General features: G+C 37.5%; 2 protein-coding genes across 8 annotated transcripts in view; one reads left to right on the top strand and one right to left on the bottom strand.

Annotated features, from left to right (window-relative positions):
* Window positions 1-16: 16 nt before the first annotated feature.
* LOC135743168 (protein lifeguard 1) lies at window positions 17-3,456 on the bottom strand. Its single transcript, XM_065260737.2, has 10 exons — window positions 3,414-3,456; window positions 1,843-2,072; window positions 1,645-1,723; window positions 1,368-1,421; window positions 1,159-1,249; window positions 1,030-1,067; window positions 835-922; window positions 639-728; window positions 497-544; window positions 17-331 (listed from the first exon to the last, which is right to left on the bottom strand). The coding sequence occupies exons 2-10, from the start codon at window positions 2,051-2,053 to the stop codon at window positions 182-184; spliced, it is 849 nt and encodes a 282-aa protein (XP_065116809.1). The 5' UTR covers window positions 2,054-2,072; window positions 3,414-3,456; the 3' UTR covers window positions 17-181.
* A 1,201-nt stretch (window positions 3,457-4,657) lies between these two features.
* zhx2a (zinc fingers and homeoboxes 2a) overlaps window positions 4,658-12,759 on the top strand; it is a 13,323-nt gene continuing 5,221 nt past the window's right edge. For 2 of the 7 annotated variants that reach the window (XM_065245606.2, XM_065245602.2), the window contains exons 1-2: window positions 4,658-5,052; window positions 10,218-10,317. The gene's annotated coding sequence lies outside the window, so the exon portion shown is untranslated. Of the gene's footprint in view, window positions 5,171-5,198; window positions 7,148-10,217; window positions 10,318-12,759 lie in introns of those variants that run through there. The other 5 variants (XM_065245607.2, XM_065245603.2, XM_065245604.2 and 2 more) reach the window with 4 other exon arrangements.

Here is a 12,759-nt window from a genome sequence, read left to right as displayed (position 1 = left end):
TAAAAATGACAGAAAGTGAATGACAGTACTCTTTAATAAATGTAACTTACAAAAATACAGTAGTATGAGGATTCAGCGCAATATATTACAGCCACAATGGAGTAAACAATAACCACATGGACATACATAAGACAAGTGCTTGAATAAGTGGGGCATCCATTAAATCGTCTTATTAATCACATCAACGACAATATCCAATAAGTTGAAGTAACAATAAGAAAATTGTTACAATGTCAAGGTATAAGTTGAGCGCAGCAAAGATGTATTCTTCTGGGTTGATGCTGTATTTGTGCTTTCCACCAAGGATTAACTGAGTGTCCATCACCAAGTACTACAAATAGAGAATGAAAGAAGACAGTGGGGTTATGGAAGTAGTAGATTTGTGCTATTTAGCATAATAATGTCATAGACTCGAGATGCACATGAAGTCTGCATATTTACATTTCCACAAAGCATGACGTAACAAATAATTTCGTTTTTTTAAAAGTGCACCTACCAAAGAGAAGACCAATGTTCCCAGCGATGCATAAACGATGTACAGATACTTTGGAACAAAAAAGTTAACACACATAACGTAAATAAACAAAACAAGTGAACATTTTTGATGAGTGGAGGAAGTAAATGTTGACTTGTCTTACTTGAGATCTCAAAATGGCACAAAGTAATCCAAAAGATAACAGTGTCCAGCATATTGCCCACATACTTCCAGAAGCAAGTGTAAAGTCCCACTAAAAACAAGCAAGACCTCAATAAATTATTACTAATACAGTTTACATTTTGCAGCCATCAATTCTGTTTATTCATACATATGTTCAGTTCACTGGAAGTACTTACTTTAGACTGGATTGCAAACAAACTCATTGCAAGGGACACTAAAGCAGTTGCACCAGCTGCCCAAAGCACCGCCTCTGCTGAATAGAACCTGCATAGTAATAAAAAAGTTTATTTATATTTTTACATCACCAATAGGCTGTAATGACTATTAATCGACATATATGTCAATCTGTTAGAATGATGCATTTCACTTACACTGTTACTGATCCAAGAAGCAAACCTTCAGCAATCGTCTATATTAATACAGAAAAACTTAGCCATTACAAAATTGTCACAGTGGCCCACCACATTTTAACACTATAGGGGCGCTTTGCTTTAACTTACAAACAGCCCTAGGAAGATGAAGTTTAAGGGAACCTTTCGGCGTATGTCTCCACAACAAGCAAGCACAATGATTAGAACAAATGTTGCACACCTTGTGAATTTTAAGCAAAGATGATAAAGGTTATAACACTGTTATTAGTTGCGCATGAACTGCACACTTCATCTTTAAAGCATGCAAAAGGCATTAAGAATAATAACTAAATGCTCACATCATAGTGTAGGGAAACCATGATGCGGTTCTCACCCAGTCTTTGAGTGTCACCCTACAAAAGTAACAATAAATATGGACATAAATGTATAAATTTCTCTTTACCAACCAGTACTATATTGTTCACTAAACTGATGATATGTTACATAAAACAAATACATTTAGTTCTTATCAATGAAACAGGTGCTAAAGGCATTAAAGTCAATATAACTCAGTACACATTATTATATAATTTATGTAATGATTTGAAACAGGTTAAACACCGCCGGTCTACTCACCAATAGAGAAAAGCACAAATTATCCCAACTGTTAGTAATAACTGAACCGTAAGCGTCAGGTACACTTTTCTTATGAAACCTGTGTGCAGCACATACAAAAAAGTCACAAAAAACATCTATTATAGTATAACTCATTAGGAATTTCTTTACTAATGACATGACGTGATTAAAGTAAAGCTTCAAGAGATCACAACTGACCTCGTCTTATGGAGGCATCTGAAAAGCAGTTCACATTTTCAAAGCCTATGTTATACTCTGGGGGACTGCTGTCTGGAAATCCTATATCGATTTGTACATCAGCTGGGGGCATCATTCCAACAGGTGCCTCCCCAACTTTGCCCTGCATTTCATTTGGATGTTGCGGGGCATAATAGGGGTTGTATGAAGGGGGAGGCTGCACAGTGCTCATATTGTCTCTATCAACAACACTAATAAAGCAAAATATGAAAATATTAGCTAAGAACTAACAAAACAGGCAGAGGTTAGGTTTCCAACTTGTGGCCAAATCCAAAGAATCATTTAATGACAGACTCCAAGCATGGTGGTCTGATATAACTGAGGAAGAGTGCAAACGGCCTGCTTAAAAGCCCAAACTCAGACAACGAACACCCACTTGAGACTGTTGCAGTATAAATGGTCAAACAGATATATATATATCACTCCAGTTAAATAACATCACTTCAACCCGAATATTCTTGCACTCTAAAAATGGCTGGGTTATTTTTGACCCATAATGGGTAAATATTGGACAGAACACATGCTGGGTTGAAAATTGACCCAATGCTGGGTTATTTTAACCCATTGCCGGGTTATTATACCCCTTTGGTTGCATAACAACAACCCAACATTTGGTCATTTTTAACCCAGCATGGGGTAATTTTTAACCCAGCACGTGTTCTGTCCAATATTTACCCATTATGGGTCAAAAGTAACCCAGCCATTTTTAGAGTGTGATATTTGCTACAAATGTAAACAAGAGAGGGGAACTTTAATTTATTGTATGTGGGAATGTACTAAAGTTCATTGTTTCTGGGTTAATCATTGGTAAAGATATCCCTTGATTGTGTATATTACATATCTGCCCTCAGAATCCTAATTTTTTGTTTACTGGAAGCTAAACGTGTAATTGCATGTTACTGGAAATAAAGAAGAAAGTCCTACTGTTTCTAATTGGATAAAGCGGATGACCTCATGTCTTGCTTTAGAAAAGATTACTTATTTTTTGAAAAATAAAATCCATGTAGTTTGGTCAATTTGGTAAAATCTAGATTTCCTGGATAATCTAGATGGCGATGCTTTTGTGGAACTGATGGAAATTTAGAGTTTATAGACAAGTGTGATATCCCTGTATGTTTTTTCCTTGATAAGGTGCTTTCCTTGTATTTAACTCTGTAAGATTTATACTTATTATTTATTATTATTTCCTATTCATTTTTCTTTTATTTAGTTATAATGAAAAATTAAACAGTTTATATAAAAATATCTGAAAATATTTGACAAAAAATGTTGGGGGAAAAACTAACAAAACAAATCTAGAAACAGGTAATCATCTATCTGTTTCTGTGAAACCGACAGTCATCGTCAACCACAGATAATTTTAACAATACTGATGCTCTTGTAATACACGTAATTAACAAACAAATGCTATTAGACTCACCATCTTTTTCACAAATGTAATAACAGTTGATCGAGATCTAATTTTCTTTTATGATGTAATTTGTAAAGTGATAATATCGTTGAATTTAATTTAGATTAGATCTGGCACTTACCTTTTAGCCTGGCACCACTTTGCTTCCTATTATGATCTGTGCAGTGCAAAGTCTACTCTCAATCAGTTTGTCTCCAGGGATACAGGACTTTGCCTAGCCCACCAAATCAATACACATTCATGAAGCTCAGGTTCGACTCTGTGTGTGTATCAGTGTGTTTCATATTACACAATGAAATATAATCTTTAATGATATTATTATTTAATATCCTACTTTTAGGCCTACTTTTACTGATCAATTGTGTGTATCTGTGCAACTAATTTCTGTGTTGTTTATTTGTTCATATGATTTATGTAAAGTGTATCACTTTAACAAAAAACACAAAGTTAACCAAATTACACTGAAGTTTAATGAATATATGTTTTATTACAGTAGCAGCTTGTGTTGTAATTAATAAACAAATGGTGTAATTAATTTAAAACCAATAAATAGTTTATAATTTAAAGGAAATTATGTTTTGTACTTTGTTCTATGACAAATTTGAGTAACTACATCAACCTGTTGATTTTTACCCATTACATTTTCACATTCTGTAAGCAGGAAACAGCCACAAATAATTATTTTAGCACATTACATAATATATCCTGTAGATGGCGTTAAACGCAATAGCAACAAGCAAATGTACAGGTGATACTTTAGTGATGAATAAAACATCTGCATTTAAGTTAAACTGAATGACAAAAAAGAAAAAAGTACAAAGATCAAGTTAATGTATATTAATAATTCATTAGATTCTTATTTGTATGTAAATATATCCAAAGACTTGCGGATCAGTGCTGATTAATGAATTATTCATTAGCTTCTGCAGCAGTATTCATAACCCATTGCTGCATGCGCAAAGAGAAACAAGCATCTGAGAATTTACAAAAGAAATGAAAGAAACTTGTGCTATGAAATGTTACCTATTTCTTTGTTGCTGGCATTAAAAGTTTTTTTTTTTTTGCATGCCCAGCATTTTATTTTGTGTTTTTACATACAGCCATTAAAGAACCTGGTTTGTTTCTCTATATGACTGTTAAATACTTTTAGTTTGGGAAGGATACACGTTTTCATTACCTTTCCACATACAGTAATGTCTCTTTTTACAAGTTGTCCTGTTGTGATGCACAACCAAAGATACAGGCAAACGTGGGAGGGGATGAGAAGAGGGAGGGAGAGGGGACAGAGGCGAGGATGGGAGGGGAGTAAAAAGAGAGAAAGAGCTAAAGATCCGTTCAGCCACTGGTCTTCCATACAGTGCTTAATATTCAATGACCTGTGATCCAAACTAACGCAGGGGACGTCAAAACAACAGTGCTTTTATCTCAAAGAGGGAAGCACAGGGGTGAAGTGAACTGCCGCACTTGCACTCAAGCTATAGCTTAGCATCGGCCATTAAGAAACTTTTACTTTTAGGATTTTATTTCCACAGTCAGGATGGACCGGCGTCTTGTATCGTATGCAAATACGTCTGCTGACGTAGTTGATCATGTGGGTTTTGGCGTAGATCCCCCTGTGAACGCGATTTTTTTTCGGCTGTTGTCTTTAGGATTCGGTTGAATCTTTACGATCGCGCGCTTCACACGTGGAAAAGTACGCAAATTTGGACCTTAGCTGTCAATAGCCTCACATCACAAGGTTTTCCGTTGGTGGTGGGCAGGTAAGAATGGCTGAATTAAAAACGGCCTCGGTTAGATAATGAGCAAACAAGCCTCCAAGTTACAGACGTTGTTTGGATATACGATAAGTTGTTGACTGGTACGTGCTTTAAAGTGATTGTGAGTTCAGTTATTGTTTTCGCTTAACTTTGTTTGTCTTTAGCATATTGTGCAAAGCGAATCACTTGAATAACCGCAATAACCTGACCCGATAACCTCGGATTTATTGTTACCAATGCCGTGATTTTGTGTGGCTTGGGGAAAGTTTTTCGGAATTGGTAAAGTTAAGGGGGAATAGGCGCGAGAACATGTCTACTTCTCTGATGTCGAAATAACCAGCAAAATATGGCTACCAATGTCGACATGGCGTTACGTCGGTCCAAGTAATTTTATTGGACTCCGTTTCGTCTCAGTAAAACCCTCTCTTTCAATGTATACAACAATCGTTATTGCAATTCTAACTATGATATATTAATGCATGCAGTTGTATGAAGTGAGCATGGCACGCAACTACTTTGATTTCGGGTTGGTGTCGTATGATGTAGGCAGTGGTGACGCCTTCCACGACCATACTGCATGCACACGCATCAGACGCGAGCCACATTGCAGCACTGTGTTCACATCTGTGTTATAGTTACCAAAATTGTCGCATCCACACTATGAGAGAATCACTGCAGCATTTACCTCTAGACCCTCTACCTTTATATAATGTAAATTTCCAAAATAACTTATTTAACATAACATAGGAATTGCATTTTGAGTTGTTAAAATCGTATAGTAGAATAAACCACCAACATTTCGTTCAGTCTTAACAGAAGTGATTTTTTTATAGTACATCTTATGTGATTCTGATGTGCAAAACTAACCGCATACACTTTATGTTTGTTAATTGTCATTCACATTCATTTTTTAAACACCAAATGCTGTCTCTAAGTATGTGCAGACCGGATTTTAGATCAGATTTCCTATGAACAGGTTACTGGCAACTCCGTTTGGGAATATTTCCCCTGTGAGCTTTGATTGGATATTGCCTAGCAGTTTCACTGAAGCGGAAGGATTTCTTGAGTTTTTATTTTAAGTCAAATCCATAGGACAAACTATTATTATTTTAGATCTTTTAGATTTTTATCATGTTTCTGTGTCCTCATATTAGCCTACTTGGATAATATGCATGTATCTGTACAGTATAATATGGTCCATTTCACCCAATGCTCCTAGTATGTCATGTGCAGCCTGCATAATAAGAGGTTTTGTTTGTTAGATTATAGCATATGGTCAAAGGACAAGATAGCACATTTTATTGTGCCTGTCCAAAACACTTATATTTATCTCCAATCTTAAACAAGTTTCTTTGCCCAATGACCAAGCAGAACAACAGTACATTATAGTGTTTATTAAACATAGCAGATTTTTGGCTTAACTGATATATAGAAAGGTTTAGATTCAAATAAAATATTTTATTAGATGTGCTTTTTCAAGTGTTTAACAAGTGTCGTCCTCACTAAATTTAAACTAAACCACTGGCATGTGGATACAGTTTTGAGTTGATTTGGGACTAATGCCATTTTGATAAAACTATTCGTGCCCAGCCTGGCAAACATATACTTGACGATCCTTAACATTCACCTTAAAAATGTGTATTAAGGATAGGCAGACTTGTCTTGTTACAATGGTTTTCTGCATAGAGTCAAGACGGAGGTAACTGATACGAAGTAGTGACACAATGTCAGAAGTAAAACTCAAGACCACAACTATGCCTGACTAGCTTTGGCACAAAATGTGGTTTGTGCCAGGTGACTGGCTGGATTCAAAATGGCTGCCTGCGTTCATGAGGAGCTGACGTCTTTGAGGAGGTGGTTGTTGCTGCCTGTGCCTCATAGCTCGGGCTGTTGGTGACTAAGCCGACAGTCGCTGATGTCACAGCCGTGGGCTGGGCTACCATGAAAGCTGTGTTTTCTCTGTCGCTGGTGGTGGTCATGACTCTGAAAGCAGAGCCTCTTTGTCAGGGAGCCTGGCCTCGCATCGGTGCTGGGTTATTTGTTAGTCATCCCTCTGTGTTCATGTCCTGGAAAAGATGTGCGATACTACTAAGTTTTGGTTAGTGTGGCATACTGCCCTGATGAGCTCTTCTCTGCCTTGTTTACTGTGTAATGTGCGCGCAACAAGTCGTGTTACATCACTGTGCTAGGTTATATTCATTTTACATGCTGTATCTAATTATTATCTTTATAATATCTGTTGGAGCATGTTTGTCCGGGCTGATTTTCTGAATATGTTTTTGTGGCAGTATAAACAGCTGGGCTCTTATGCAGATGGGTCATGGTGGTGTAGATTCTTGTCAGTTAATCCGCACTTCTTCCGAGTTACAGATGTCCCAAAAAGAAAAAGAAAACCGGTTAAAAATGGTTGCTTTCCTAGAAGGGGAAATGTGCAACATTTGCCGTCACTGTGTTGAACTGGCTCACTGTTGCCAATATTCTGCCCTACTTTCTTTCAGTCACGGCCCAGCTTTATGCAAAAGGAGGCTGCATGTAACTGCACAGACCATAATATTGAGAAGCATAATGATGATTATGCACGAATGATAATAATGCTGATGATTCAGAAAGATTAAGTAAAGCTGCACAGTTAATCATATTTTTAACAGTGATCACAATGTCTCTTTTAGCAAGCATAGATTAACAGCTGGTAAACTTGCATATTATTCTTATTCTAGATTATGGATGAGAGACCAAGGCTCTGATTTGTCACTCTTTCATAGTAGTTTTTATGTAACTTTGAACCATTCTCAATTTATGTAACATGGGATGAAGAGCGGTTGCCTGTTAGGTGCACCTGTTCCTAAGAGGCAGAGCAAAAGTACCACAAATGTTAAACAGCATGATATAAAATTACGTGTTGTAGTTCCTTTGTTGTTCTGGTTATGTTGCCTCTATATTTTTATATAAATTGTTTACCGACTTAAAATAGTAAAAGTTAATTATTGAACAATGAACAGAATACGTGTTGATTTAATTATAATGATGATGATTTGTTTTTCAGGTTATTTGGCTGGATTGTTGATTTGTTTTTCAAACTATAGAGTTATTAGATTAGGCCAACTACATTTGATGCAAAACCCTCTAAGTGCATCTTGTAAGATGAATTTTTTTTCACTGGATTTCATTTTTAGGTTCAGTCATTTTACTTTAATGGCAATAAAAACTAATTAGACTGTCTTTCGCGGGAAAACCCTCTATGTGTATACAGTAGGGATGTGCATCGATGCATCGCGTTCCCATTAAAAAGACCTGTCTAAAATCGATTCTGAATCTTAAGGCTCCGATTCAGTGTTTCATGCACAGCTTGTGCATGTACTACGGCTCCGTGATCAGTAGGAAGTCCTTATCAATCTAAAATCACTACAAGTTGGAGTCGTTTATAACGTGCATTTAAAAAAGCAACACTCGTCAAACACAATCATTTAAAATATTCTTTATTATCATGAAAATACCTGAAACAATCTGAAGAACAGCGATATAAATATGCCTCTAGATAATTCCTGGAATAGTGTTAGTAATGCTACTTCTTCTGTGGAACAAATGGTGTTTCTAAGCGAGAGCGCCCCCTGGCTTTTGGATGTGGCTGCATTTCACCGTAATTAATTTAAAATCATTCATTGAGAAAACGCGCATTTGCCCGATTAATTGTCACAACCCTAGTATACAGGCCATCACTTTGGACAAGACATAGTAAACAGTTGCAAAATCACTAAAGATGCAACTAGAAACAATGCCAATGATGAAAGTCAGATTGTGAAAATAAAGAAACTGAACAACACATTAGGGAGTGCTGTGATCCATGTCACCGCCACATTCGGGTTTTATTCAGCTTCAAGTTTCACAAGGGACCCAAGTTTGAATGTGATCCATGGGCATTTGGTTTGCTGTCGTTCATCCAATTCATCATTCATGCACTTAGAGGACTTTGCTAAAAACATCAAACAAAGCCTTTTCAAGGGATAGTTCACCCAAAAATGAAACTTCTTTCATATTTTCTCACTTTCATGTTGTTACAAACCTGTATAAATTTTTTTATGATGAACCCGAAAGAAGGAATGTTTTGAGGAATGTTAGTAACCAAACCGATTATGAGCCCATTCACTTCTGTTGAAGAATACAATGAAAGTGAATGGGGTTCATGAAAGGTTACAAACATTCCTCAAAATATCTTCCTTTGTGTTCAATAATGACATTTAATATACAGGTATTTAACAACATGAGAGTGAGAAAACTTAAGCAGATTTGAAGCAAAGTATTTGATGAACATGTATAATACATGCTTAAAGCATTTGAGTAATATCATTGATGGAGGTGGCGTTTAGCAGCTTTTGCATTACGGTACTTTCACACGGGGCGAAAGCGTTAATGCTTCTCATTTACTTTTAATGGGTGACATTATGCATTGCCGAACTGAATTGTAAATCCAACAAAGGCCCTGTCCCAAATGGCACACTTCATGTCGACTTTCGGTCTCGGGGCCTTAAATTGTGCGTGGTCGCAAAGTCCGTAGGGTGTCCCATCTGTCATTTTTCCGCTCCAAAGTGTGCTCATCAGCGCCCCCTTTGCACCCTTGATACGGTCTTCGGCGGAGCCCGCACTGCAGCAGGCTTCGCACACTTTATCAACCCAGAAGTCCTCGTGGACTCGTGTCAAGGGTCCCTAAAGTCTGCACTACATGATGTCATCAAAGTGTGGACTCTGGGGTAGTCCACAAGTGGGCCATTTGGGACAGGGCCAAAGTCGCGTCACTGCTGTTGCTCGCGGTAAAAGTTGAACATTTCTAAACTTTTTAAGTGCTAACGTGATCAGATCGCCTTATCAACCTAGTGCGAGCCAGCCAATTTCGTTTATGCAAGACCGGAGCATGTGTTGCGGCCACTGTGATTGGCTGTTGGCCACGCTTCAGACAAGCCTTTTGTCAAGCGTTAATGCTTTTGCCCCGTGTGAATGTACCGTAAGAAAATAAGGGCTTTACCTTAAGTCAGCATTCTCTGCTACGAGGAGTGTCTGTTTCTAGTTTGGAGAGGAAGTGTATTATCTTTGAAACGATGCCTTTGAGCCCTCATCAGAAATGATTGAGACATTTAGATAAACTTCCAAGATAATAATCCAACTTTTTTTCCTAGGTGAAGAAAAACAACCATTGAATGAGAATAGGAAAACTTTCCACACAGGACCTGGACGTCACAGACATTGTATGCCTGAGAAGGAGACCATCTCTGACAGGTAAGTTTATTTGTGATGGCAAAACAATGGTATGGAGTCCAAACTGAGCATGACTTAGATAAAAAACAGCTGTGTTTGTACATTAGAGCCAGACCAACCCTCTCAGCATCGTATGTTTGTGGTGTCTTATTGTGATCCTAAATAACCAATAATTTGATGTGAAATCAGATATCATACATCGTTTAAAGAAGGTTTTATTTTGAAGATGATTCCAGACATGGAGACAGAGAGCAGTTTTTGGGAATGTGCTTGCACCTATGAATGCAAAAATAGGAAAAGTGATATTTTTTCCAAACTTTGCCTCAGCCTGAACTGAGTTAAGGAATTTCCACACTTTATTTCTTCTCAGGCAGCACAGTTACGAACTAATGCAGTTATGTTTCAGTTTCTGCTATATTAGCTAAATATAGACAGGCTGTTGTTTACTTCACGTCAGTTATGAAATCATTGCATGACGAAACAATGCTGATTTAATTCCCATCAGATTGCAATGCATTAGACCAAATAGAAAGGGTATAAAACAAACAAACTTCGTTTATCCATATTCAATTTCTACCTCCCTAGTTTTCCTCAAAAGGTCGGGTTGGTGCCATGGAGATCTTTAGATCTTAGTGTGATCTCCATGATTCAGCCCTCTTGTGTGCCGTGACTCAAACTTGCAGATGGATGACAGCAGTGATCGCTGCCCAGTGGTATGACTCTGATTTGTTAAAAGTCGTAAAATGTGCCAGAGACTGACTTAAAGCAGCTGAAGAGTTGTTTTTGTATTGTATTGGAATATTTGAGGCTAAGCTTATGAAATAAAAAAGACTAAAGTTGTCATTAGGTTTTGAACTGGCCCTAAATGCATAAATGTTAAAGAAAGCTTTATTGTGTTTAAATGATAACCACTAAATCATGTCAACAAACTGGTGTTACCAGCTTAGTACTTTATTAAACAAAGTACTTCTGAGGTTCAAAGAAGCATTGCTTTAGATCCCGGTGTGACCTTTTTCAGTATTTCATAACTCTCTGGGACAGCAGCCATAGAAGTTTGTGGCTGGCAACAGGGATTTGGTTTCTTTTGAAGATAATGTACACAGCTGAGCAGCTAGGCCTTCACAGACAGACACGTGATGTCCACTCTCTTGAGTTATTGAGTCAAAATGTGTTACAAGGCATGTTTTTCGTGCTTAACAGTGGCGAGATGATTCCTCTGTAGATTTGAACGTTTCGTCATGATTTATATACTTTTTTTGGCCTTTTAGCTGATAAAAAGTGTCCTTGTGTATTAACACTTCTTTCCTTGTGTGCTGTATCAACAACATGCACAGCTTCATTATGGCTGATGAAAAATGTGCTAGCACGTATAGTCTTTTGTCAGTAGATGGAGAAGAATAAAGTATTATTCGCATCCATCTCTCAGTGTGGGTTTCACCCCTAAAGAACGGGCTCTGCCAAAAATAGGAATGCGGAACGTTCCTCATCTGGATCTCTGTGGAGAAAATCCCTCCCACCTGCTGCTAGGCCGTTTCCATGGCAACGCATGAGTCCAGATTTTTCGAGGCCTGTTCCCGAGTACCCCAAATCACTATGAGCCTCGACTTCTCCTTTGGCTTACTGCAAAAATACTGTAATCTCTTCATTTACACCCAAACTATTTTTCCTGTTTAACAGCGACATCTGGTTCTCTGTTGCTGTAACCTTTTGCCAGGAAGATATTGAGGATTTTTTTGTAAGTATCAGGTAACACTCCCAATTTAGAGATGCTGCCTGCACCCTATCCTGATATCCAAATCGAGTCAGTGATGGTCACATTTTTAGTCCATAAATTGTTGAAAGTATGCACTCCGTGTAGATTTTGTGCAGTGCTGGAGGCTTCTAGAGCACCATTTGATGAGATTTAAATTAATTCTGCCCGATCCCAAATTCAGCCCCCCACCCACTGTGCTCCACAGTATTAACTGAGCTCTGTCTCCACCCCTTCACAGCAGCTCCGCAGTAACATCCTCTACTGGAAAAATGCATGTCAATGCATGCGAAAGCAGATGGGCCAAGCGATATCTGTTTTGCTGTTCTTTGTCACACTGTTTTTATTATATATTAGAAATTAATATACATGTGTGTCACTCGCTTATGTTTATTTGCAAATTCATATTTGTTTAAATAGCTCATTGCAACATCCAGTAGTGAATGTACATAAACTATTTTACTTACCGGGTGTTATTCGGTTTTTGTTGCTTTTATAGTCGTTTCTTTTGAATTGCCATTGGACTTTCACATTTATTTACTGACCTGTTATGTTTTTTTGTTCTCTTTCTGTTTGTTGTTTGTTTGTTTTGACATTTGCTTTAAACAGAGCCTTAGCCAATAGTACACCACAGTCATTTTTTACTTTGTGTCAGAACAGCTATTGGAACCTGAGGCCAAGAATGTCTTTTTGAATGGCTTTAGATTTAATGT

Source organism: Paramisgurnus dabryanus, chromosome 13 (assembly GCF_030506205.2).
Source record: "Paramisgurnus dabryanus chromosome 13, PD_genome_1.1, whole genome shotgun sequence".
In the NCBI taxonomy this organism is placed as follows: domain Eukaryota; kingdom Metazoa; phylum Chordata; class Actinopteri; order Cypriniformes; family Cobitidae; genus Paramisgurnus; species Paramisgurnus dabryanus.
This window is presented reverse-complemented; position numbering and strand designations above follow the sequence as displayed.